Raw genomic sequence first — 23226 nt, forward strand, 5'->3', positions numbered from 1 at the left:
CGTCTGCTTTGAACTGGAGGTAGTGGTGAAAGGTATAAGTACCTAGATAATTCTCAGATGTCACGAAATAATATAAACTTTTAAACTGCTCCCCTGCAGTTTAATGTATACATAAATGTAAAACATACTTATGTTACAATGTCACCCTCCTAAAGAGCCATGAGCTTAATAAAATTAAGTAGTGTTTGCTTTAGCTTCCTTTTTGTAAGGAAAGGTATGTTTGCTTTGCGTTCCAGTTAACTTCCTGAACAAAAAATGCTACAAGATTTGACTCATCATTCTTGTCAAATGATAATTTTAATGGGAGATCATTTGGGCTTTTGGTGGGGAAATGGTGGTGGAGAAGGAGGTTACTCTGGTTTGCTTTATCAGGCTTTAAATTTTCAACAGGATAGGTAGTCACCCGCTTTGCTTACTCTTGAACAAAACAGCAACATGGCCTGTAGAAGTCAGCTTAATTTCAGGTCCTTAAGCAAAAACAATAAAGGGACACACTATCATAAGGAGAGCATTGCCTTTTCTACAGGTACAGGGTTAGATGCAAGTGATCTAAAGAAAGTGATCTGCTCACACACAGCAATCACTACATACACACTTGTATGGGAGTTCTATATGTTAAATATCTTTGGGGTTGGACCTATTCACTTAAAAATCTTTTCGCAACTCACAATCCCTAAACTAAATAATTTTATAAAGACCATTTGCCTGTATGATAATTATTTTAATGTCAACAATTGTAATTTCTCTTTCCTGAATAAATCATGTAAAATAAGAATTTTCTTTGTACCAGAGGTTCACTTGTAGCAAAATAGTGTAGGCAGGGAATACGCCAAATTGACTACAGCATGGTCACACAAGGGAATTGTATACCTGGATATAAAATAACTTGAGACCAAGAGCTTGTGTATAAGCTTTGGAGATGGAATCATGGATGATTCAACAGATTAAAAGTCTTAAAGAAGAATCAATGTTCTGAAATGAGGCACCATCAACACTTCCTCGTGAATCTCCAGGCATTTATTTTATGTGGCTTTCACAGAGCCTGAAACTATTTTTTTTATTGCCTTTCTTTTAAGAGTGAGCAAAGTGAGAAAAATATCTAGAAGTAAAATATTTTTAATCTTGTAGCATTTTCTTAGTGAATGAAGAAGTGGATTTTATTATCAGCCGTATAACACTTCTCCCTAAAATGAGAGATTTACACTAGAAGCATACTAAATTCATACTGTATTTTCTAAGCAAAAGAAAATTTTCTTGTATCTGGGACATAGCAACGCTGGCTGTACATACAGACTGGGAGACAAGATGCTGGAAAGCAGCTCCATGGAGAGGGATCTGGGGATTCTGGTTGACAGCAAGTTGAATATGAGCCAGCAGTGTCCCTGGCAGCCAAGAGGGCCACCCGTGTCCTGGGTGCATCCAGCACAGCATTGCCAGCCGGGCAGGGAGGTGATTGTCCCGCTCTGCTCTGCGCTGGTGTGGCCTCACCTGGAGTGCTGTGTGCAGCTCTGGGCACCAAGGGATAAAAAGGATATAAAGCTACTGGAGAGTGTCCAGAAGAGGGTTTGGAGAGGTGAAGGGTTTGGAGGTGAAGCCGTATGAGGAGCGGCTAAAGTCACTTGGTTTGTTCAGCCTGGAGAAGACGAGGCTAAGAGGAGAGACCTCATGGGTCTCCAGCTTCCTCACAAGGGGAGGAGGAGGGGCAGGCGCTGATCTCTTCTCTCTGGTGACCAACAATAGGAACCGAGGGAATGTGCCAGGGGAGGTTTAGGCTGGACATTAGGAAAAGATTCTTCACCCAGAGGGTGGTGGAGCACTGGAACGGGCTCTCCAGAGAAATCGTCACGGCCCCAAGCCTGACAGTGTTCAAGAAGAGACTGGACAAGGCCCTCAGACACACGGTGTGAATTGTGGAGTTGTCATATGCAGGGACAGGAGTTGGACTCGATGATCCTTGTGGGTCTCTTCCAACTCAGGGCATTCTGTGATTCTATATTCCAGTTTTACAATCTTACAACTCCTGGGAATTAATTTCTTGAGAACTAGAGTAATACCAAAGTAATGCAGTAGTGACTGCGGTTTAAAACTTACTATCAAAATCTCACATGGAGAACAGTGAATTTCCATTCCGCAAAGGGAATTCTCCAGGTATGAATAAGCTGTAATGTGACTGCAGAGGTACTTGGCTTGGCTCTACGTATGCTAGTTCAAGCAAGCTAATAAGCATGGGATCACTTTAGTTCTGGAAACAGAGGCCTCACCTGGATTTTATTTTAAAATTATTCCAGTCTCTCTTCCTCCAACTTGTAACAGTGAAGAGCTGAGACAAGTTCAAACTCACAAACTTTAGTCAAATGTGTATCTGACGTAAGTTTTGACTACATGAAGACAGACCAAACCTCTCAGCAATCTCCATAAACACCTGTACATACTTTTCACACTAATCAAAAAAATCAGAGTAACCATATTATTATAAAAGTTACATCTAAACATAAACTACAAAAACCAGAGGAGCAGTGCAACTGGTTGAATTATTTAGAAAATCCATACAGGCACAGAGTAAACATCTGTGAATGAAAATTAAATATGTTCAGGATATTTCTGATCACCAAAAGTGAATTTCAGCTACTGACAGTTGCAATTTTCCCATTATGCTCAGTTAGATTTTTATACATTTTCAGAAGCAATTTCAAAGATATGGGAAGGAACAAAATTTTCAGTGTGGGAATCCAGAACCCAGAGGTTGTCTTCCTCTGGACTTGTTATTTGAAACAGCCTGCATCCTATACAGCACATTCCGAAATGCATGCCAAGACAACTCAAGGGCAAAAATCAGTGACGAAAATTCTCAACAAGCACAGAAGTCTACTCCATCCCCTCTTCAATTTCAGGACTGGTTAATTTCAAAACTCTTCAAGAGATACAAGAAAGACACAACATGCAAAGCCTGTGCTTTTACTGCTATGCGATAAAAGCATAATGAGCTGATCATTTAGGGCCTGATAGAAGCTCACCAAAGTCAATACAATCTTTGCTGTTGATTTCAATGGCTTTTATACCAGGCCCTTAAAAAGACTGAAAAAACATCTGAATGAGTGATTTTGGTTCAGTATCACCACACCCACCCCGTTTTGCTGATTTGTATTTGTTGGTGATTTGGCAAATGCATTTGTATGTGGCACAGCAGAAATACAAAGAAATAGCACTTTGTCAGTCAAAATCACTTGCCTGGTGTTAGACAGTTAAAACTATTAAGCACCGGCTGTTCATTTCAGCCAGTTAAATGCTGTTGCAAATGAAAGATGAAGCATTGCATGAAGCCATGCTAAAATGGATAGAAGGATGGTTACTTACCAACGGGGCGAGCTGTTGACATTACAATGGTGTAGTGAGAACATAAAAAAGAAATTAAAAAAAGAAAAGAATATTTGTCAGAATGCATGACGTGTAATGTTACCTTCCAATATGGATACTACCATGATTGCTAACCCCTCAAATGACAGCCTAAGTAAAATGTTTGCTGTTGTTACTGTTTAGTCACGTGCCACTATCATCACATTTACTTGAGCATAGCATCTGAACAAGCTGATTGGAACCATTCCCTGAGAAACATTTTTATTATCTTTGCATGCCATCATCAAGTATCATTGTTAATGCCTGATAAAAGAAAAATTGCATTGCATTAGCACAAACTTTTAGATCCCAATAAACACATCAATTTAAGCCGCAGACTGCCAAATGTCATGCCAGTACATGCAAGGCGTTTGCTTTCTGAGTCAAATGCCAATTGAATTTTAAGCATGGTCAGTCAGTACAGCACTAAGGGCTACAGAAAGCCCAGGATGGTTTTTCTCATTCAATGACGGGTACGAAAGCTTACAGCACACAGCTTTTTCCTCATCGACAGTGCTGATGAAAATATAACAAATAGGCTGAAATGGCCTCAGGGTTTTCAACCCAGTGCCTCCCCAATTACTGCTTAGATAACTTCTACTTCCTAAAAAAATTGCTGCTGAATGATCGACAGGTTAATACTGTTTCAGGTTGATATCAAGATTGAAAGCTGCTGCCGCAACAAGTGATTTCTGGATTATAGCAACAGCCCTTCATTATACTTGTGCTGGGGAAGAGGGCTGTCAGTCCCTCTGTTAATAAAATATAGACATCCCTGCTCAGAAGAGCTGAAAAGTTGGACATAAAATTGACTCCAGGTTGCATCTGGGTAGGCAAAACTTCCCTTATTTTAGCAGCAGAAGTAGTTACACATTTCTGAGCAACAGTAAATTTTTTTCTTTTTTTCTTTTTAAGAAGTTAAGCTGCTCTGTATATGTGCCAGCTAGGGTCAAATGTAAGATATGCAGATCCAGAGGTCACACAGCATGCAAGGACCTTCTTAGTTCTCAGCCTTTCTGTGGCTTTATCCTTACTTTGGCATAGCCACTTCATTTAACTACTTCAAGCCTGCTGCCCTTTCTTGCCCATCATCTTTTTGAAGACTTTCTGTCTTCTAGTATTATGGACATATTCCTCTTCTGCAGAAAGATAAGGCATGAGAGTGATGTGCCCTTTTCCAAGAGAGGGCATGAAGGCTGAGCCACAGAATTCAAATTCTATTATTATTTGTGACAGCGTAATGCAAACTCTGACTGCATCCTCATCTCCTGCTTTGAGAAAATAAAGCAATGAATGAAGGAGCTGAGGATAATACTGCTGTTGCCCAGTTTGCAGCTGTAACTACACAACACCTGCAAAGACCAAGGCACCCTCGAAATAAATTTTGAAGTGCTATGTATTTCTGGTCCTCTACATAATGAGCAGCTATGGCAAAAGCAGTTTCAGACAAAACTGGCAGAAGTTTAAGAATTCAGAATTAGGCATCCTTTAATTAAAAGGACCGTTGTTCATGGTCCCTTTAAAGTCAATGGGTGTTCGCCCAGTCCTTTGTTTTCAGAAAATTCAGAGTAGTAACCTTCTCCATTGAATTGCTTGGCTTTTCTCATTTTCTGTCATATCCTGAACATTTAATATGCTTATAATATTGTGGGTTCCTTTGTGTTGGATAAATACTATGAATTTGACTATAAATGACAAACTCAGCAGGGAAAAATATCCAAGATAATGAAAACCTGCTTTTACTGTAGGAAAATTGATTAAATTATATATTTCCAAGGGGTTTTTTCACCTTAATTTCATCAGGTTCAAGCTTCAGTGATTTCAAAGGATTTTTTGCTTGGTTCTAGATATTGTTTATATCACAAGTCAGGGTAGTAAATATAAAAGACTTGCTCCAGTAATGTATACAGTGGACACAGTTCTAGGAGTCTTTAAAGGCTATCGAATTGGTTGCCAGATTTATTGGATACGATTCTGCCTGTGACAAAGGAACAGAGTGAGAGTATTTCTGGGAGTTCACTGTAGTGACTATTTTTCTCATATCACAAAATGGAAGAACAATCTCTTACACAAGCGTGTAGCAGGTAAACCTATTTCTTCAGCTTAAAACAGGAAGAGCTGCATTATCATTTATTGTCTAAAGTGAACACTGAGGTAATATTTCAGCAGATGTATTATCACAATACTCTCTTCTTTGTTATATACTAATATCTCCCCCCCTACAAAGCCACTCTGTGCCTTTTTCTCTCTTTGAATTCAGCAAATTAAACTGAACTGTGTCCATGCATTAAATGGATGGAAATGGAAGCTGGCCTCTTGGGTCAGTTGACCCTATTTCTAATAAAGCAATCCATTGAGACTTTGAACATTTGATTTAATGTGTATGAAAAGAGGAGAACAGATAAAGCTAAAAATGTTTTTATTAACCTTTAACAGCTCTACTGAAAACCGTCAGCATGCACCACTAAACTGTGAAATAGTGTCTGCATGATATCCATTGTGTCAAATTGCTGCTTATTTTTTGGAATGAAATAATAACTATTATATTCTATTTACTCGTATGGAAATATTAGCCTAAAAACTTTTTCTCTCCCCATAATCTTTAGCATGTATATCTCTACTGTCACAAAAGACATTTTATCAACTCATTATTCTGCCAGTCTTAAAACCTCCTTACCACATCAAATAGCAGCACATAAACACTGAGTGGATACTAGAGACCAAGAATATTTTAGGAGAGAACATGTTAGTCTTTACCTTGTAATACTTACAAAATTTAATTAGGATTTTCTTTTTCCTTTGGCTGGGGTTTATCTTTCAGATAAAGAGTAATGGTAGAGAGTTTAATTATGGCAGAGCTAATCACATAATAATACTATCTGCATTATGTTTGGCATTAATAAACATAGTTACTTACTACTTACTAGGGAAAAGAACATGAATAAAAGCCTAAACTGATGACTCACATACTAAAGTCTATGCCCACGGTTATGTAGTGCTTGCTTATGCATATATATGCATCTGTTCTTCAATAAAAAACATTGGAACAGCTCTTTAACTGCAGGGAGATCCTCTCCTATTGAAGTCAATTAAAATTTTGCCAGAGATATCAACAGGACCAGGATTTTACCTCTGTCGTAAATCAGTGCAGCACCCACAATTGCAAAGGTAATGTGAAACCCAAATAATGCCCAGTACGGATGTGGCCCATTTCGTCAGAAAGCGATTTAACCATCTAGGACACAGGCCCTCCCTCCATGGGAAGGAACACTCACCTCGCACTGTGAGCGTAGCAGAGGCTTCCACTTTTCCAACCCGGTTCTCAGCAATGCATGTGTACGTTCCTTCATCCGTGCTCGCAGCCTTCTTAATGCGCAAAGTGTAGTCATCTTTGATGTCATACCTGCATTACAGAAAAAGAATGAAAACTCTTTCTGGAGACAACAGAAATGAACAAAAACTCTCTCCTGGAGTATGTCAGTCTGAGTCTATCTTGGAGCCAACTTTGGAAGATAAATTATTATCTAGCATTAGATAATTCCACCAAGGATTAATCTTCATGACATTTTTATTGCACTCTGCATTAGTTAGAAACTTTACATAAAATTAGTATTGCTATGTTCAGTCAGTATTAGGGTTTTATTAATAATATCATTCACTTTGTCCTTGATCTAGAGCAATAAGATAAAATTAAGCTATCAGACATCAGTTATCAATACATGACAGCTCAGGTTCATCATGCCTTTAACTATGTGAGCTATCTTTTGCTGATTTGGAAATTTCCCTTTACATACAGTTTTTCTCTTCAGTAGCAACCCCTTAGGGACACTGTGAGCATGTTGGTAGGATCTGACACTACATGATTACAAACAAGTAATATATTTAAGCTCTGAAGGGTGACTTTTAGTGAAGAGGCACATTAAAGGAGATTTATCAATTTCAGAGAAATAGTACAAAATGATTCATCAAGGGTGGACAATAACATTTTCTCTTTCTTAAAAGAAATTAGAAACAATTCAATTATGCTTTGTCTGTGTCTTTGTTTCTACTGTTGTAATTCTAAAACTGTGAGGATGTATAAAACTTGAAATAATACAAAGTATTTCAGCATGCAGTGAACATTAATTCTCAAGGCATTTAGAGTGCTTACACCTAGGAAAATATTTTCAGTTAAATTATTATCATCCTGCAGAAGTCATGCTTTACAAACTATTTTAGGCTCTGATCCAAAGCTCATTAAAGCCAACAGGAGACTTTATCTTGTATGAAATTTCTTCGGCTCCCAAATCAGGAAAACCCCGGTTTTCAGCATGGATTTTACTCTGGAAATGCTCTCCTGTAAAATTATTTTCAATAATGTTTCTTCTAGAAATAATAAGGCCATGATGCCTTAATTAACTCCCCTTGAATCTAGAGTTAGCTTCAGATTCTCCTGTATCAAAGAGTGAAATAGAAACATGAAACTAAGGAAAGATTGAGACTTCAGGAGATGTCAGTACTCTTTCCCACTATATACACACTCATGCCATAACTTCAGAACAACTAATTTATCTTCTTTTTGTTATACAGTAAAGATCTTGTCTCATTCAGCAAACATATTGAAGTCATATGGAAGAATATGATGAATAAGAATGCAATGTAATTAGATACAGGAACGTTGTGAGGCTATACGAGCATTTTTAAATGCTTTGGGAATCTGAAACATTAACTTCTGTGTACATAATATACATTGCTATTGGTTCCTCTGGTACAGATTTGTAGAGAGAGCACTGTGTGCTAAGACTTTAAAACATCTTAACTCAAAGGATCTTATATGTTGAAAGATTTAAAGTTCAGTTATGTCTCATTAAAGCTCACAACATCAATTAGAGCATTACTAGCAATTCCAAGAATAAAGAGAACTCAAGACACCTTTTCACACCCACCACAATACCATACAGCTTCAATTCTCCATTCAGTGAGTCAATTCTATTCGTAAGTGATAAATAAAAAAGACTAAATTGAGGCTAACCATTTTGTCAGAGATAAACATAAACACATATAATGCCTCTTTTATTAGGAGTTGCACTTAATTTTATGTATATGCAGTACCTCAAGGTTTAACTAACAAATAAGAGATACGCTAAGGGGAAGAATAAGTAGATGTCATGGCAAACTTCAGAAACTTTTAGGGATAATTTTTTTTGCTAGTGTAGTACCATTTGAGGGATGAAGTTATGAAGCTAGAGAACTTAATATGCAGTTTCTGGAGCAGTACAGATCTATTGCAACTACATTCAACAGTCACATGCAGTTGAGGCACATTTCTTCTTGACTGCTTGCAAATTATGTCATTTTGCACGCTGTGCTGCACTAGTCAATGGCAAATAGAAATCACTGTTTTCATGAGAGAGAAAAGGCAAATTGTCTCCCTTAAAAATCTTGAGAATATGACAACAGTATCCCACAACGATGGATCAGTTATTTGCCTTTGGCAACCACAGAGTTGCACACAAGCGAAAATGCTAATTTTCGTGACATGAGGCCAGCCCTAGGGGGTCTAAAAATATAAAGTTGTATTCAGCTCCTGTAAGATGAGAAAACTAAGATCAGTTTTAATATAAATACAAGTTGGATATAGGAATCACAGTTATAAAGCTGGGCAAGAATTAGCCATTTATTTCTTTTTTTTTTTTCTTTTTTTCAGAGTGTCTGTGACCAAGTGACTGCTTGAAGCGGGATGCAGGCAGCCTGGGACAGGGCCCTGCAGTCTGCCGTGGGCTGCAGCTGACTCGCTCTTCTTCATCTCACCACTGTGCTGGTGCCGCCATGCCAGCCAGCTGCCTTGGAGCCTTCAGCAGTCTTTCTGCTTGCACCTGCCAATCATGCTAATTGTGCAAAGGCTGCTGGGGGAACGAGCCAGCTGCATGGCATGCCAGGACGTAGAGTGAGGGTACAGACATCACCCCCCACTCGGGTGGTGAAACGGAGGGTGGCGTAAACATGTCACCATCATGGCCCAGTTATCAATTACTTCAAGGAGAGGCCCAGCTCTCCCAGGCTGCTTCTCCAACAAGGCCATACTGGGTTTTTGGACCACCCTGACAGAACATGCCATCTAGCAATTACATTCATACATGGATGGACCCATGGGACATCATAACCATCTGCTGTCTTGAAGTATTGATACGCTGACCCTCAGTCATCTGTTCCACCCAAATTGTCCCCAGAAGTCACCACGGTTCAGTGAAGAACTCTGACAGATGAAGCAGGAAGGAAGGAGAAAGGAAGAAAACTGGCTTCTAGCCTGATCCACAGCAGCACAAGGAGCTTGTGTGAGAAAGGGACCGTAAAGTAATAAGGAGTGAAGCCTGAACAAGTTTTCAGTTTCTCAAGCATCTACGTGTGCAGTCTTGAACAGTGTCTTGTCTCCTCTCTATCCCAGAGCCTCAAATTCCCATAGGAAGATGTTTCCAGCTGAGTTTCTGGAGAAGTTCACTCTCATCTGGATTAGTCCGATTGAACACTTGAGAACCAGGATCAGGGCCTCTCTGACTGCTAATACCAATCACACAGAGAGGTTACCAGACTCCTGGATTGATAATGGAATGGTGGAAAACCAGAGCGTGCTGGTTAAGTTGGTCCTTAACATTGCCAGTGCACTAAGGTGGCAATGCCTCCAAAATATGTGCAGTGTCAAGAAACACCTTCTGACATATTGCCCAAATATTGCTGACTCCTAGAAAATAAATGCCAACATTCAGCTAAATACATAGGACGTCAGACATCAGTTTCACATGTTTATGGCCATCTAATTGATTTTAAGTACTTCTCTTTGTTAAATATTTGGATGTGCTTAACCTTTCAGTTCAGCTTAGACTTCAGCCATCAGCCTGAGCTGGGAGAGGTCTTCTAAACAGCTAGTCAGCCTTCGCCTAGATATAAACCAGCCACTTTTGGGCACCACGTTACATAAATTCTGTTCTACGAGCAATAGTTGGAGCAGGTCTGCCTTTAATTAACTGAGAAGGAAGGGGGGGCAGGAGATTGGAAAGCAAGAAAGAAACACAGAAACAACAAGCAGATGAGAAAACACTGCTGGTGAGGAAATTCTAATAGAAATTGGGTGATTTTGAGTGAAATCTGGCAGTCTCTGGCACATATGAATGCATTCATTGTTGCTAGTTTTGATTAATGACAGTTGTACAATAGTGTGCTGACAGTCACTGCCATACAGACACTTTTTTTTTTGATATGAAACACTGCTGAAAATGCAACCCAATCAGATTTGGCCCCTGAACAACATGTGCTATCATCACTGTACCGTGAATTGAGATTGATTGGTAACCAGCTGTGACAAAGTGGGAAAAAGAGCCTTGTCCTTTTCAAGAAAAGAAAAAAAGAAAAATAAAAAACTGAATTGTGTCAGAACCATTACCATCTGCTCAACCAAATAACAAATAAAACAAAACACATTAACTGTTTTTAATATCATGAACTAATGTACTGAGGTTGGATTCATGCATTGGCTTAAGCATTTGAGAATAATCTTCAATTAAACTGGTTTTGTCACAGTTATAATTTTTTCCCCATATTCAAATGTGTTTCTGTCCATACTCAGCCACCAATCTTCAATGGCTATCAAATAAAAAAAAAAAAAAAAAGAGAGAGAGAATTTTCTAAGCCTGGAGAGATTTAGTAATATGTTTTTTTCCATTTGATATTATTTTTACTGAGTGCTTCACAGAACCCATAGATTTCCAGATTTTTTTAAAAGTGTATGTAGCTGTGCATAAAAAATATGTGTACCTCTTTGTCTTCCACAAAGGTAGCAAAACTGTGTTTGCAGCTGGAGTTGCTACATTTCTAGAGACCCAAATGAGTCTAAATAGTAATATAGGGAGGCACTTTCTTCTGCTGTATATTTTAAAGTTGAGAGAATATATTACTGAATTCAGCAAATCCAACTCAAAAAGACATATTCCTTGCTAAAGGGAGTTTGCAAGAGAAGAAGTCACGTCTTAACTGCTGTGAACTGATGCCACTGGTCTCAAAAAAATTACATCAATACCAGGTACCTATTTTCTTCAAAACCACTACTGTAAATATAATTTAAAAAAAAAAATCTTTTTACATGGGCTTCGTAGGTTTTTTTTTTTTTTTAGAGATGGCACAAAAATTTCTTTGCTCTATTTTCTTTTGCCTGTTTGCCAGGCTATTTTGCAAACCATGCACAAAGCTTCAGGATTACTCACAACATCAGTGATGAGGGAGCCCAAATAAAGAGATGCTACTGGCCAAAAACCAGAGTAAACAGGAGGTAGTTAAGGAGGCTTAAGCTTCTGTCTCCACTTCTCTTTTGCGGTGCTGGCACTTCAGCTCCCGGTATAGTGCCACAGCTTGTCACTGGCTCCTGAACTCTCTATGCCAGATGGAGGGAGCCAGAGAGATGCTGCCCTGAGACTGGAATCATGAGCTTGTTACCTGCTTCAGCCTTGCGTGATCCAGAATCAGAAGGGAGACCCTCCCTCCATTCCCATCAGTGATGCAGCCACTCCTACTGCCAGCTTCCTTACAAGAAATGTTTCTTCATTTTTTTTTTTTTTTTTTCTCACTTACATTCCATGTACTGATATGTGGAAGAAGAAAGAAGCAAAAACCTATGAGAGTGACAGCTTTCAGAGGGAAAGATAAAGGAGTCTCTTCTCTAGCAAAACCTGAATAGCAACAGAGCAAGCATGACTGTATATATTTGTGTGCACTGGTCTCAAATTACTCTTGTTGTACCCCTGAAAACATGACTGGTTGTTGCTGGGTGGCTCTAAGACACGGCTTAAAGCCATTGATAAATTGAGCTACCAGAGAGCTATCCCCAAGGTGCTGACAGGATGGCGGCCGCACAGATTCCCATTCATTCTTTGGCTACACCATTCATGCCAGAGAAAGGTATAAGGCAATGTGACATTACCTTGAATTTCTTTGTGTGAGGCATATATGCAAGCAGTCATATAAAATGGTTCACTGGCCTTATTCCAACAAACCAGAAAAATAACTAAATAATACAGGTTACTATTCACTATTTTGATTTTCTTAAAATATACTGACAGCAGCTTCTGCTTTAGTACCAAATCTTTTATGGGTTGTTCTTAGCAGATTATTTGTAATTTCTTACAGTGGACACTCTCAATCACAATCATATAAAACACAAACCCACGCTGCACTGTGCCCTAAATCAAGGCATTCAATAAAATGGCCTAAATCTGACAAAAGGTGTATCTAACAGTTACAGTCATTGGGCCAACATTGTGATACCATACCAATGTCCAAGGAAAAACATTTTTTCCAGCTTCTCTCGAATCATTACACTACGCAGTACCACTCTTAAATGAAAACATATGAGAATGCACAAAACTTGTGCCTCACAAAATCAGTAGCTATGGTCTCAGAAGAGAACCAAGGAAGAAAAATGAGACTGCTTTTTCATTCCCATTGAAATAATTTAGAAACACATTGAAGTTCAGAAGAAAACACACGTTTGGAAATCAATAACTCAGTAAACTATCTAAACTGATGCAGGCTCCATCTTCTACCTCTACATCTCTGTTTACACAGAGAAGTACTCACAGGGAATTACCCCATGATAATTAACCAAAATGGGCTTCTGATTTGATTTTAGTTCCAGACAGAGCTCCACATTTCAAAAACTGGAGCGCCGGTGGAAGTATGAGCTAAGAGACCATGTAATGATTTGGCATGGAGACCTGTCCTCCTGTCACCAGAAGTAGTCCTTTCCCTCACAAATGAGACACATTTGTCAGGCACTTGGGGAGATTTGCATTATTAACAGCTATGCCATAAATTCATCCATCAGAAAAGCATCCTCGATTCTCAGGGTTATCTGTTCAGCACATGCTACTGAAATTAATTTTAAGAAAGAGTGAAATACTGATTTTGTCTATTTCTGTTTTTAAAAATTGAAATTGGACTGCAAGGATTGGAAAACAGTAAGAACATCTGAGCCCAGACTGGAATCTTACACTCAATAAAAAAGGCTTGATGCATTTTTTTAATATAAGCACACAGATTATGAGTCATTTGAAATAAACAGCATTTGTGTTGGCCTATTATTATTTGCCTTAAGCATGATGAATGATTATGAAGAATCTGTCAGAAAAGTAACTGAAATATTTTCTAATCTGTATTTCAAATCAGTAACCAACCTTGAAGTGGTAATTAAAGATGAAGTCATGTTGTTTTAATGAAAATGCCTTCAACATTACAGTTGAGTCAGAAGTACATTAAAAAGTACATTTTGCTAATGTTAAGTAATTCTCAGCATATGACTTACCAACAGGAACTGGAAAGTAGTTCTTAGGGTTGAAACTTTAACCTTGCAGTGTTTTCACTGACATTTTTTATTTCTTCTTAACTGAGATGACAACTTTTGTATCCCATGCAGGGATGGAATGTGTTAAACCAGAAGAAATCCCTGCAGGCCAGCCATTCCAGTAGTATCAAAGATGCTGTGATCAGAGCTCTTGAATCTTACTCTCGCTTGAACATAATTACTAGCTTCTCTCTCCCTGCTCTCGTGAGAATTTTTACAGAAAATCTGCATGGTTAACTATATTCACTTTTTCTACAATTTTAATACTCGATAAACCGATAACAGAGTAAACTGTTTGGTATCCTTATACTTTTCCAGAAAACAGCCTACCTCAATATTCTGAAACTTATAAGTACAATGTATAAACTATGTGATTACTACGCTCTTATTTAGTTTACTCTGCTTTTCTGATACTAAAGATTCAGGCACTAGACTGAGTAATTTGAGTTAAATTCTACATTAAGTTTTCTTTGGTCTCCTTCCTGCAAGACCATTTATTTACTGCAGTCTTCTGTGAATAGAAAATTCAGAGAAATCCATGTTTGAGGCTGCTACTAATGGCATTAAATTTTGTTTCAGAACTCTGCTAGTGACTTCATTAATTCTCTGAAATGTAATAATATTAGGTTGTTAAATAGAGAGAACAGTAAATAAATCATTCTCTTGTGACAATCCGATTTCAAGTGCACTGCCAGTGATCCCTTCATAGATCACCAATGGTTCACATAGCATGAAGAGGACTGCTAGTTGACACAATTCCTTTATGGCTGCTGTCCGTGGAGTTGTAAAGCTATTTTCCCAACCTTGACCCTTATGTAAGCGACTGGAGACTGTTTTCATGCATCCACAAACAGACTGCCTGAAACAATAGCTCTTCTTCAGCTCTGTGGTGAGAACTGACACTTAACATGAAGCCAATTTAAATGTCAGTGTTATTAACCATTTCTCTGCTGATCAGTCTAGCAGAGCCATGCTTGTAACACTTTTGCTCACAGCATTTGATATTTCATACGAATTGAATGGCGGATAACTACTGGGTTAGTCTATAGACCTCTGGGGTAACTGTGGGATGATGTGTTTACAGGACATTATTCAATGCCATGCCTTGAGGATTTTAAATGTCAAAAAATACTCTAATTTACACTTTCACTTGGCCACGTATTCCTCAGAAAACTGTAAAGAACATTTTTCCACTTACAGAACAGGAAGGGATCACTGACAGGCAAAATATTAATCAGAAAAGAGCTATTCCCAACCAAAAGAACAACAGGAGGGGCTACTCCACCAACAGTGAGGTACATCATCTTGATGCTATACACACAAAAATAAACCAACCGTTGCCTCCCTTTTACCCCTCATCACCTCTCTATCTTTAAGTGATATCTATGGCTTTCCAGGAGAAGTTTCCTCAAATGATTTAACCTAACAGCTGAAGAGATGCTTACTCTGCACTCTGCTGAAATCTGCCGGTGTCCGTTTAGGCACATGGACTCTGCCAGCTGCACGGCAGCCTGCCCCGTGCCAGCCCAGTGCTGCGCTAAACCTCAAATACAACATCCTCTGCAAACCACCTCTACTCCCTCCAGATGTAGCTAAGAATACAAATAGCCTATTAAACCTCCTTCTTTCACTGTCTCCTTTTGACCAGCTATTAGGAACATCCAATCTTCTCCCCTGTGCTCCTTATAAAGGGACTTAAGCTCTCCTTGATGCTTTAGCTTAAGAAACAAAAGACGGGCATGCAAATCATACTGGATCTAACCAGAGGTGATGAATAGTACACGTGATACAGATAATATTAAAAACATCTTTTTTCCCTGACCCTTTATTTAAAACTGTTAATTGTTATTAATTCCAACAGAAATTTGCTGATGTAACCAAAGATTATATCCATTACACTACTAAAACACACTCTTTAATTAATTTTCAATACACATTAGGCTGCATTTTGTTACAATTTGCACAGAGATTAACTCGACCACAGCACACAGCGCTATAGTGTTATTAACTCATATTTCATTGAAAGGTCATTCTCCCCTTGGTTGTATCTACAGGAGGCTGCAGTCAAATACCTCAGTACTCCATCCACAGAATACAAATAGAATTATGCAACACCGTGTTTATTCTTAAAAATTACTGTCTCTCTGACTTACAGGGCCTTATCTTGTGATCATAGAGAAACACAAATGCAGAACATCTCTGGCTATCAGACCCTTTCTGAATCTCCTCTTAAAAAATATCTAATTTTTCAGAGTTTATTGGGACAAGGTTTGCTGTCAGCTGCATTTAAATCCTTTTGAAAGATTCGCATCTGCAAGACAGTAAGATGTTTTTAAAATTTCATCACTTACCGTTAGTTTTGAGCTCACAAGAAGCCATGGAAGAAAGCACAGAAATGATAGTACTTACTGAAAATGCACTGAAAATGTACTGAAAATACACTGAAAATCAGAAGTGTGACTTTATTTCTGCCCAGGCTGTGCGTATGCAATTACTTTTCAGGCACAAGGGGCCAGTTCTAAAAACATGGCAAGACTAACATCTACAAAGACTTTTGGTTTTGGAGTCAACACATATTAAGATATATTAATAAGTCTATACATTAAGAATGCATTTTCCCAAATAACTTTAAAGGAATATTCCTAATCTTAGTAAATAAGAATGCTTGCTGTGGTGTTTATGATTTTCACTGCTGTGTGTCACTGCTCTGTTTTATTTAATAATCTAGAATTTCTTAACACCTAGCAATATACTTTGTGTAAACTACACACCATTTTTGTTCTGAAGCATCACTCTTGGTTTTTCTGCCCACACTCCCATTGCATGGGTGGCGTGTGAAACAAACACCTCTTCCTGCTGGGGCAGTTGCCACTTTTCATCCCTAGTACAATATTCATCTATTCAGACAGTGCCTGTAAATGCAACTCACAGGAGCAGGTTGTAATTTCATTAAAGATGTATTTACTGAGCTAAACCAGCTGTTCTGGGCTGGGATGCAAAAAAAGGCCCATGTGATTGCTACTCACTCATTTTTAAGGCAACTGAAAAATACATTTGCTGAGCTAACCTCACTCTCCCAAAGAGCTGGCACTGCTAGCTTCTTCTGTGTAAAAGGTTTAAGCAGTTATTACAGTGTGTCATAAATTTTAACTTGCAATTGAAAATCTCTTCACTTCCTCAAAAAAAAAAAAAAAAAAAAAATCCGTATTACTTGCTATGTAATTACAGACTATGCAGCTGTTCTCTTCGGCTTCACCAGAAAATTTGAAGACGTGAAACACTTCACAAACCTTATTCAAATTTTATTAAATTGCTAGTCATAGATATGCCACTCTCATACTGGAAGCTCTCAAATAATATCACTTTCTTCCTGTTACCAGGACTAAAAAGCAGATGAATCAAAAGTTGATCCAGGGCGTATTGAGTTCCTTACCACACAGGAGACCATCGGTTCCTTAGCAAAAACTGTAATCTCTATTTCTGCCAAGTAGACATCAAAGGGAAAGCTACCTGAACATGTGGCTGGAAAAAAGATTTCAATGTATAAAGACAATTTTTATTTCATTTCCAATAGGTCCTGGTCATTCTGCATGGCCACAACTGTCTGAGTTGCTTTAGTACATTTTTTTGTGCCATTTCCTTGTGTAAAATGAAAAAAGACTCTATTCATGAAATAGTGAACCTAATATTTTAGCCAAAGGCATAAGACCGGTGACCCCACAATATCCTGTTCACCTCCAGTCATTTGACATGAGTCATACTTGATTAACTATTGCCTAGCCTTTGTGTACTGTGGAACCTATGGTGTGATGTTGAACTTTTAGAGCTATTAAAATAAAATATACACCATATGCCTCTACCCATGCTCCACAATGCATTTCAATCTTGGGTCACTGGTTTGAAATGGACAGGTTCTGCAAAAAAGTTCTACACACCCCAGACTTCACATTGTTCTCTGTTTCTGCCTGTTGGTGCAGTATCGACAATTTTTATAGCAAAGTATTTATTTACTGGGATTTGTTTAGGCTTTAAACAGAATTTTCAAGTCTGAAAAGGTTTATTAATTAATTATCACAACAATGTAAAAGAACTACAAAAACAGTATACATAAACCACAACACTGTTTCCACCTTGTCCTCATAGCTTTCTTAATTCCTGACCAAGCATACAAAAGATTTCCATTATATGTACCAAGGTATTCGACATCCCAAGTTAGGTCTACAGGATTTTGGAAAAAGTAGTGTCTTTTTACTGTTATGAGACCTACTTTTCATAGGCATTTTGAAAACTTCCACTACAAAAGCCACTTTAAGGTTTTAAATTAAAAATATAAGCTATCATAGCTCAAAATAGTCAAAATTTGCAATGAAGCCTTGCGTCCTCAGAATAAACTAATGTCCATCTGTTCTCAGTTTTAAATAATGGTTATTCATACATTTCTGGGTAATTATATAAACAATTAGACAAAATGGCCAAATTAATTTTTTTAAATAGTCATCTTTTCAAACATACTAATTTCTTTAGAAGTTTCTTCTTTCATTCAATCCAATTGCAAACGGAGATGCTTACAGTTCACCAGGGACCTTTATAATTAAAGCTGTAACAGCCTGAAATTATTTTCCAATTATTACTCAAGACACCAATTGGTGGAGCAATACTGTTTATATTTGTCACTAGAAATTACTGTGATTACTTTTCTCTTTTCTTTCACAAGTGTCACTGAAAAAAGCTAAAAGGAAGTGAGATGGAAGAGCAGAGAAGGATTTCTGGAAGACTATGGATGTAATATCACTGATTCCAGCATTCACCAGGAGCAAATTACAGAAACAAAATGCATATAAAAATTCAGTTTATGCCACTTAGCTATTACTGAACTAGACATTTTTGAGAACTGAAGTAACAATGGACAAATTTAAAAATCTGCAATAATTGTTGAAACAGGTACCTGCTATAATGGGTTTGTAATATCTAGGGATGAAGCCAAAAGGAAATTATTGCAAAAACAAAACCAGACAGATGTGCAAAGAAGGTCATTAGCTGTAGAAACAGGAAATTGATATTGAAAGCTGTAAGACAAATAGCTGCACAGATCTGCTCAGAAGGATTTATGTATGTAGGAAGAATAAAAAAGGAAATTCCTAGATGGTTTCATATTTCACTGTAGATGTGAAAATGCTTAAAATAAGGGAGCTCAGAAGCTAAAAGCTAATTTTGGTTTTACCTCAAAAAAAGAAAAAAAAAATCTCCCTTTTCATTAAGGAGGAAAATCTTAGACATTCTCTTCTTAATTTATTAAATTTCTATACTATAATTTTCTTATCCATCCATTCATTCAGACTGTACCTGGGCAAATTTCCTTCCTTGCATTAAAAAAAATCCAGGAAAAACAATAGCTTTTATTTTAGATGTTCCAATTCTATCTTCCTTGATCATGCATCATGCAGCACCATTTGAAAACTTCCTCTTTTTGGACAGTGAAGACTCTGCCGATGTATCTTGCTATACATCCAGACGTATTTGCTTTTGAAGTGTAGATATTGGACTGTACTAGATGACCACAATCTGTGTGGCTCAGGTGGTGGTAACCAACTGCATGGGCAGTGGCAGTGGTGGTCCTCTATCACCCAAGGTGGTCTCCAGCATGAGATTCTGCAACCTTGCCCCTTCCTAACTCATCTTTGTGATGTTCTGGGAAACACACATAAATGAAAACATATCCCTCCCCATTTTCTATTTTAAGATGCCAAAAGACAATGAATAAAATGTTAAACAACAGTATAAAACCACTGTAAAACATTGTGAGTAGTTTCTGAGCCTGAAGTTGATTATGATCAGAATGTATCTGAGGAAGCTTTTCTTTTAGTTATAAGGCCAGTGAAAACCCTTCCTATGCTTCCTGTTTCATTTCTTTTTCCTTAGAAATACATCATGAATGAACAGAAAAAATGAACTCATAGCACATAGTGCTATATTTTTCACAATAAGATGTAAAAGAAAAAGAAGGAACAGAGTCATTAAAAAAACCCTCATAAAAGTGCGACCTCATCAAAGGTACTGTTGGTTCATGATCTGTTAGCTTTGCTCATCAGACCTAGAAGTAGACATGATTTAAACCAACAAAAGCAGCCCAATAGCAAGAATAAACCACAGAAGTGCAATATACTTACTGTGGATTACTCTATAATGTACAGTTAAACAGCAAGCAAAGAGAAAAAATCATCCTGCCATCCAAAATCTGCTCTTTAAAATAATATTCTATGTATTACATGCATACATATCTATCAACATAATTAGCAAAAAAGCTTAATTTGTTTTAAATCACAAGGAAATGAATTTGAAAATACATGTATTTCTATTCTATACATGTAATATATATACATATATATATATACACACACACATACTTATGTAATCTCCACTGAAGAATTATTGCATGCTCACATAAGACATCTTACAGAGTTGAGGATGTGGAAACTAAAATAGGTATTCTCCAATGAGTTTTGGGGTTTTGCTAAGGATTTAGAAATTGAGAAACAAAAGATATTAACCCAAGACACAAACATGACTAAGTGCCGCGTGACTCTGAGGAATTTTGCTGTTGATTTTCATGAAAGTGTATGTGACGCTAGGCGCCATATTTACCAAGTGGATGAAGACTGTGAGGAACTGTTAGCTGAAAGGACCCAAGCTAATTTAATGTCCTTTTATATGACAGTCTCTCATCCTCTGATCGCTCTGGAATCTTCTCCATGTTTGTTCCTGATTCAGTGAATCTTTCTTGAACAAAAGGGGCTTGTTCCAAATTCCAACTTTGTTTTCCATTTCTGCTAGTTTGTTCTTTTGTTTCCTCAAGAGGAAGGTTTCTCCCTAAGACTTAACAGACATTAGCAAAGGAGCCAGCAAAGCCCACCACAGCGCTCAGCTTCTAATTCATCCTTCTAAGTGCAATGGAGCTGCTCTACAACTCTCCAGTCAAGTTTTTTCTCTTTTTGTATCAGCACATTATTATGAAGGCTACTATCACATCTTTACTTTTCTCCAGCAAATTCAGTGAATACCCATGTGCTTACAATATCCACACATCACTTTTCTTCCTTCCACAGGAATCCATTACCTTGGACAATCCAACCCAGAATGGGCTTCCCTACTCAGCTGGCACTGGAACAGGTTTTGTAGTGCTAAAGACAGGCAATCTGGGAAACAAATCTTGCTCATAATGTCAAATAACAAAGAATGAGTAGTAGGGAGTGATTCCAGCATTACTCAACAAGTGCAATTTGAAAGCGTGGGGAACATGAATGTTGCTCTCACCTTCCTCTCGGTAAGTCTGCATCATCTTTCTTCCACCGGACTGTTGGCGTGGGATCCCCCTGCACCTGGCACCGGAAATCCACGGCCTCCTCCTCCAGCACCACTTGGTTAATCGGTCGCCTGAGAAACGTGGGCCGCTCTTGAAAGAGAGATTAAAATTCCTCAGTGAGTCAGAGGGTTGAAATGAACACTTTTGACTTTTCAGCATCTTTTTGTTTACCGATCCACAGAACGAAGAAAGGAGGCTGAGCTCCACAAATTGAGACAAGTGGAACTGATGATGTGCATAAAGAGCCCTGAAGACGACTGCCAGGCGGGAGAGCCGGTGGCTGCCACATCCAGCCCTCATGCAGGGGCTGAGAGCCACCAGAAGGCAGCTGTGCTGGCACCAACTGCCCACCTCCCACGCCAGCTGAGAGGTCTCCCAGACCTTGCCCTTCCATGTGAACATTTCGGCTCTGCACCGCTGCATACACTGAGCACCACCTAAAATCTCCTGCCTGCTCCAGCGATATACGAGCTGCTGGTGGAGATAGCCTGCCTTTGGCAATAATCAATATCTTGACGCTTCGGAGGAAAATGCAAACTCTGTGTTATGCATCTTAGCCAACTGTGGACTATTGTACAGAGGTTAGCGCTTTCCTGATCCTCATCGCTAACTTCACGATGGAAAACTAAATTAAGGCCTGAATAATAAGTTCTGTTTACCCTTGTTATGTTAGTCTGCACGGCTACAAATATTATTAATCACAATAATGTTGTACAGGCCTGCTTAAAATCCAGATGCAGAGCCACAATCTGATCTCAGTTACACTGGTACAAACTCAAAGTACCGGTAATTTCATTTGAAAGGATGTCACTGGGGGTAGTTTCCAAGTTGCCTTTGGATTGCATACATTTTGTTCTGCCCTCTTCTAGCCATACCACACTTTTATTGTCATAAATTATTTATGCTGGAGTCAAACCATTATAAGATCAAGTTTATATGAAGCAGTATTTCCACTCAAGACAGGGATTTATTATAAAGACATTTAAAACTGATTACACTCTACATTTCACATTTCGTTCTCAGAAAGGTGAAAGGTATGGTGTCACTTAAAAAATTACGCAAAATCTACACAGATGTGAGCAATACCAGATTCCGACTCTGACAGTTTGTCTTTATAACTACAGAGCTGAGTTTATGGGTTGACTATTGCTGTGTATTATATCCAAATAATAATAATAAAAAAAAAAATTAGAAGAACATTATTAAGTTTGCAAAATCAAGCATGCAGCACCTTGGTACCAGAAGTACCAGAAGTAAGGCTATGTGCCCTTTAATCACTCCCTTTCTGTTTATGCCTTGTGAGACTGGTTGCAATTATATGATCACATACTGGTTTTTTCCCCAAACATCTCCAGATTGTCCATATTCATTTAATGACCAGGTGTTTAATATTTTGCTTTAATTGTACCGTTTAGCGGGTGGCCTCCTGTCATACTACTCAAACTTCACTTCAAAGACGGAATTAGTAATTTCCTCATGACCTCCATTACACATATTTTAATGCTCTATAAACAATTCACTTGTTTTCATAGCTCCTCTCTGAGGTGTGATGGAAATCTAAGAAAGCAAGGTAAAAAATGTCTGCTGGATTTTGCTGCTCAACCTGAGACACAAAACTACCAAATTATTTTTTTGAGAATTTAGCATTCATTTTGTGTGTTCAAAGCTCAGCTTCTATTGAATGCAGTCACAGTTGATAAAATGTTCACCACTTTTACAAATCATAATATTAAGTCATATAATAAGGAACATGAAACCACCTGTTAATAATTATGTAAATGAGTGACAGCATCACATAGGAATTCCATGATGGTAGCAAGGGGACCTATTGGCAGAGAAAAACATATTTTGTCAGGAGAAGAATAGACACGCTCAAGAATCTATAGCACTTTTCCAGATGCTACAGATAAAAACATGTCTAACAGGCAGAGGCTCTTCTCTCCATTTCTCTAGGGTCACTGCTTTTGTCCTGTTCCTAGTCCTGCCCAAGACTGCAGGTTCTGGCAGCATTTGTGCAAGTAAATTCAGTTTTAGTCTCTAACCACTCCTTGAAATCTCAGTCTTTATTCCCTTTTTCAAGTCTGTGTACCAGCCTTACAAAACTTTC

At 38.2% G+C, this 23226-nt stretch overlaps 1 protein-coding gene across 1 annotated transcript in view; it reads right to left on the reverse strand.

Annotated features, from left to right (window-relative positions):
* The window catches only part of ROBO2 (roundabout guidance receptor 2), a 1119753-nt gene that overhangs the window by 118567 nt on the left and 977960 nt on the right, over positions 1-23226 (reverse strand). Inside the window, exons 6-8 of the mRNA XM_065627797.1 lie at positions 21071-21209; positions 6669-6796; positions 3355-3366 (exon numbers count right to left, since the gene is read on the reverse strand). Of these exons, the coding sequence (XP_065483869.1) occupies positions 3355-3366; positions 6669-6796; positions 21071-21209 (279 nt within the window). The remainder of the gene's footprint in view (positions 1-3354; positions 3367-6668; positions 6797-21070; positions 21210-23226) is intronic.

The sequence above is a fragment of the Caloenas nicobarica genome, chromosome 1, assembly GCF_036013445.1.
Source record: "Caloenas nicobarica isolate bCalNic1 chromosome 1, bCalNic1.hap1, whole genome shotgun sequence".
Taxonomy (NCBI): Eukaryota; Metazoa; Chordata; class Aves; order Columbiformes; family Columbidae; genus Caloenas; species Caloenas nicobarica.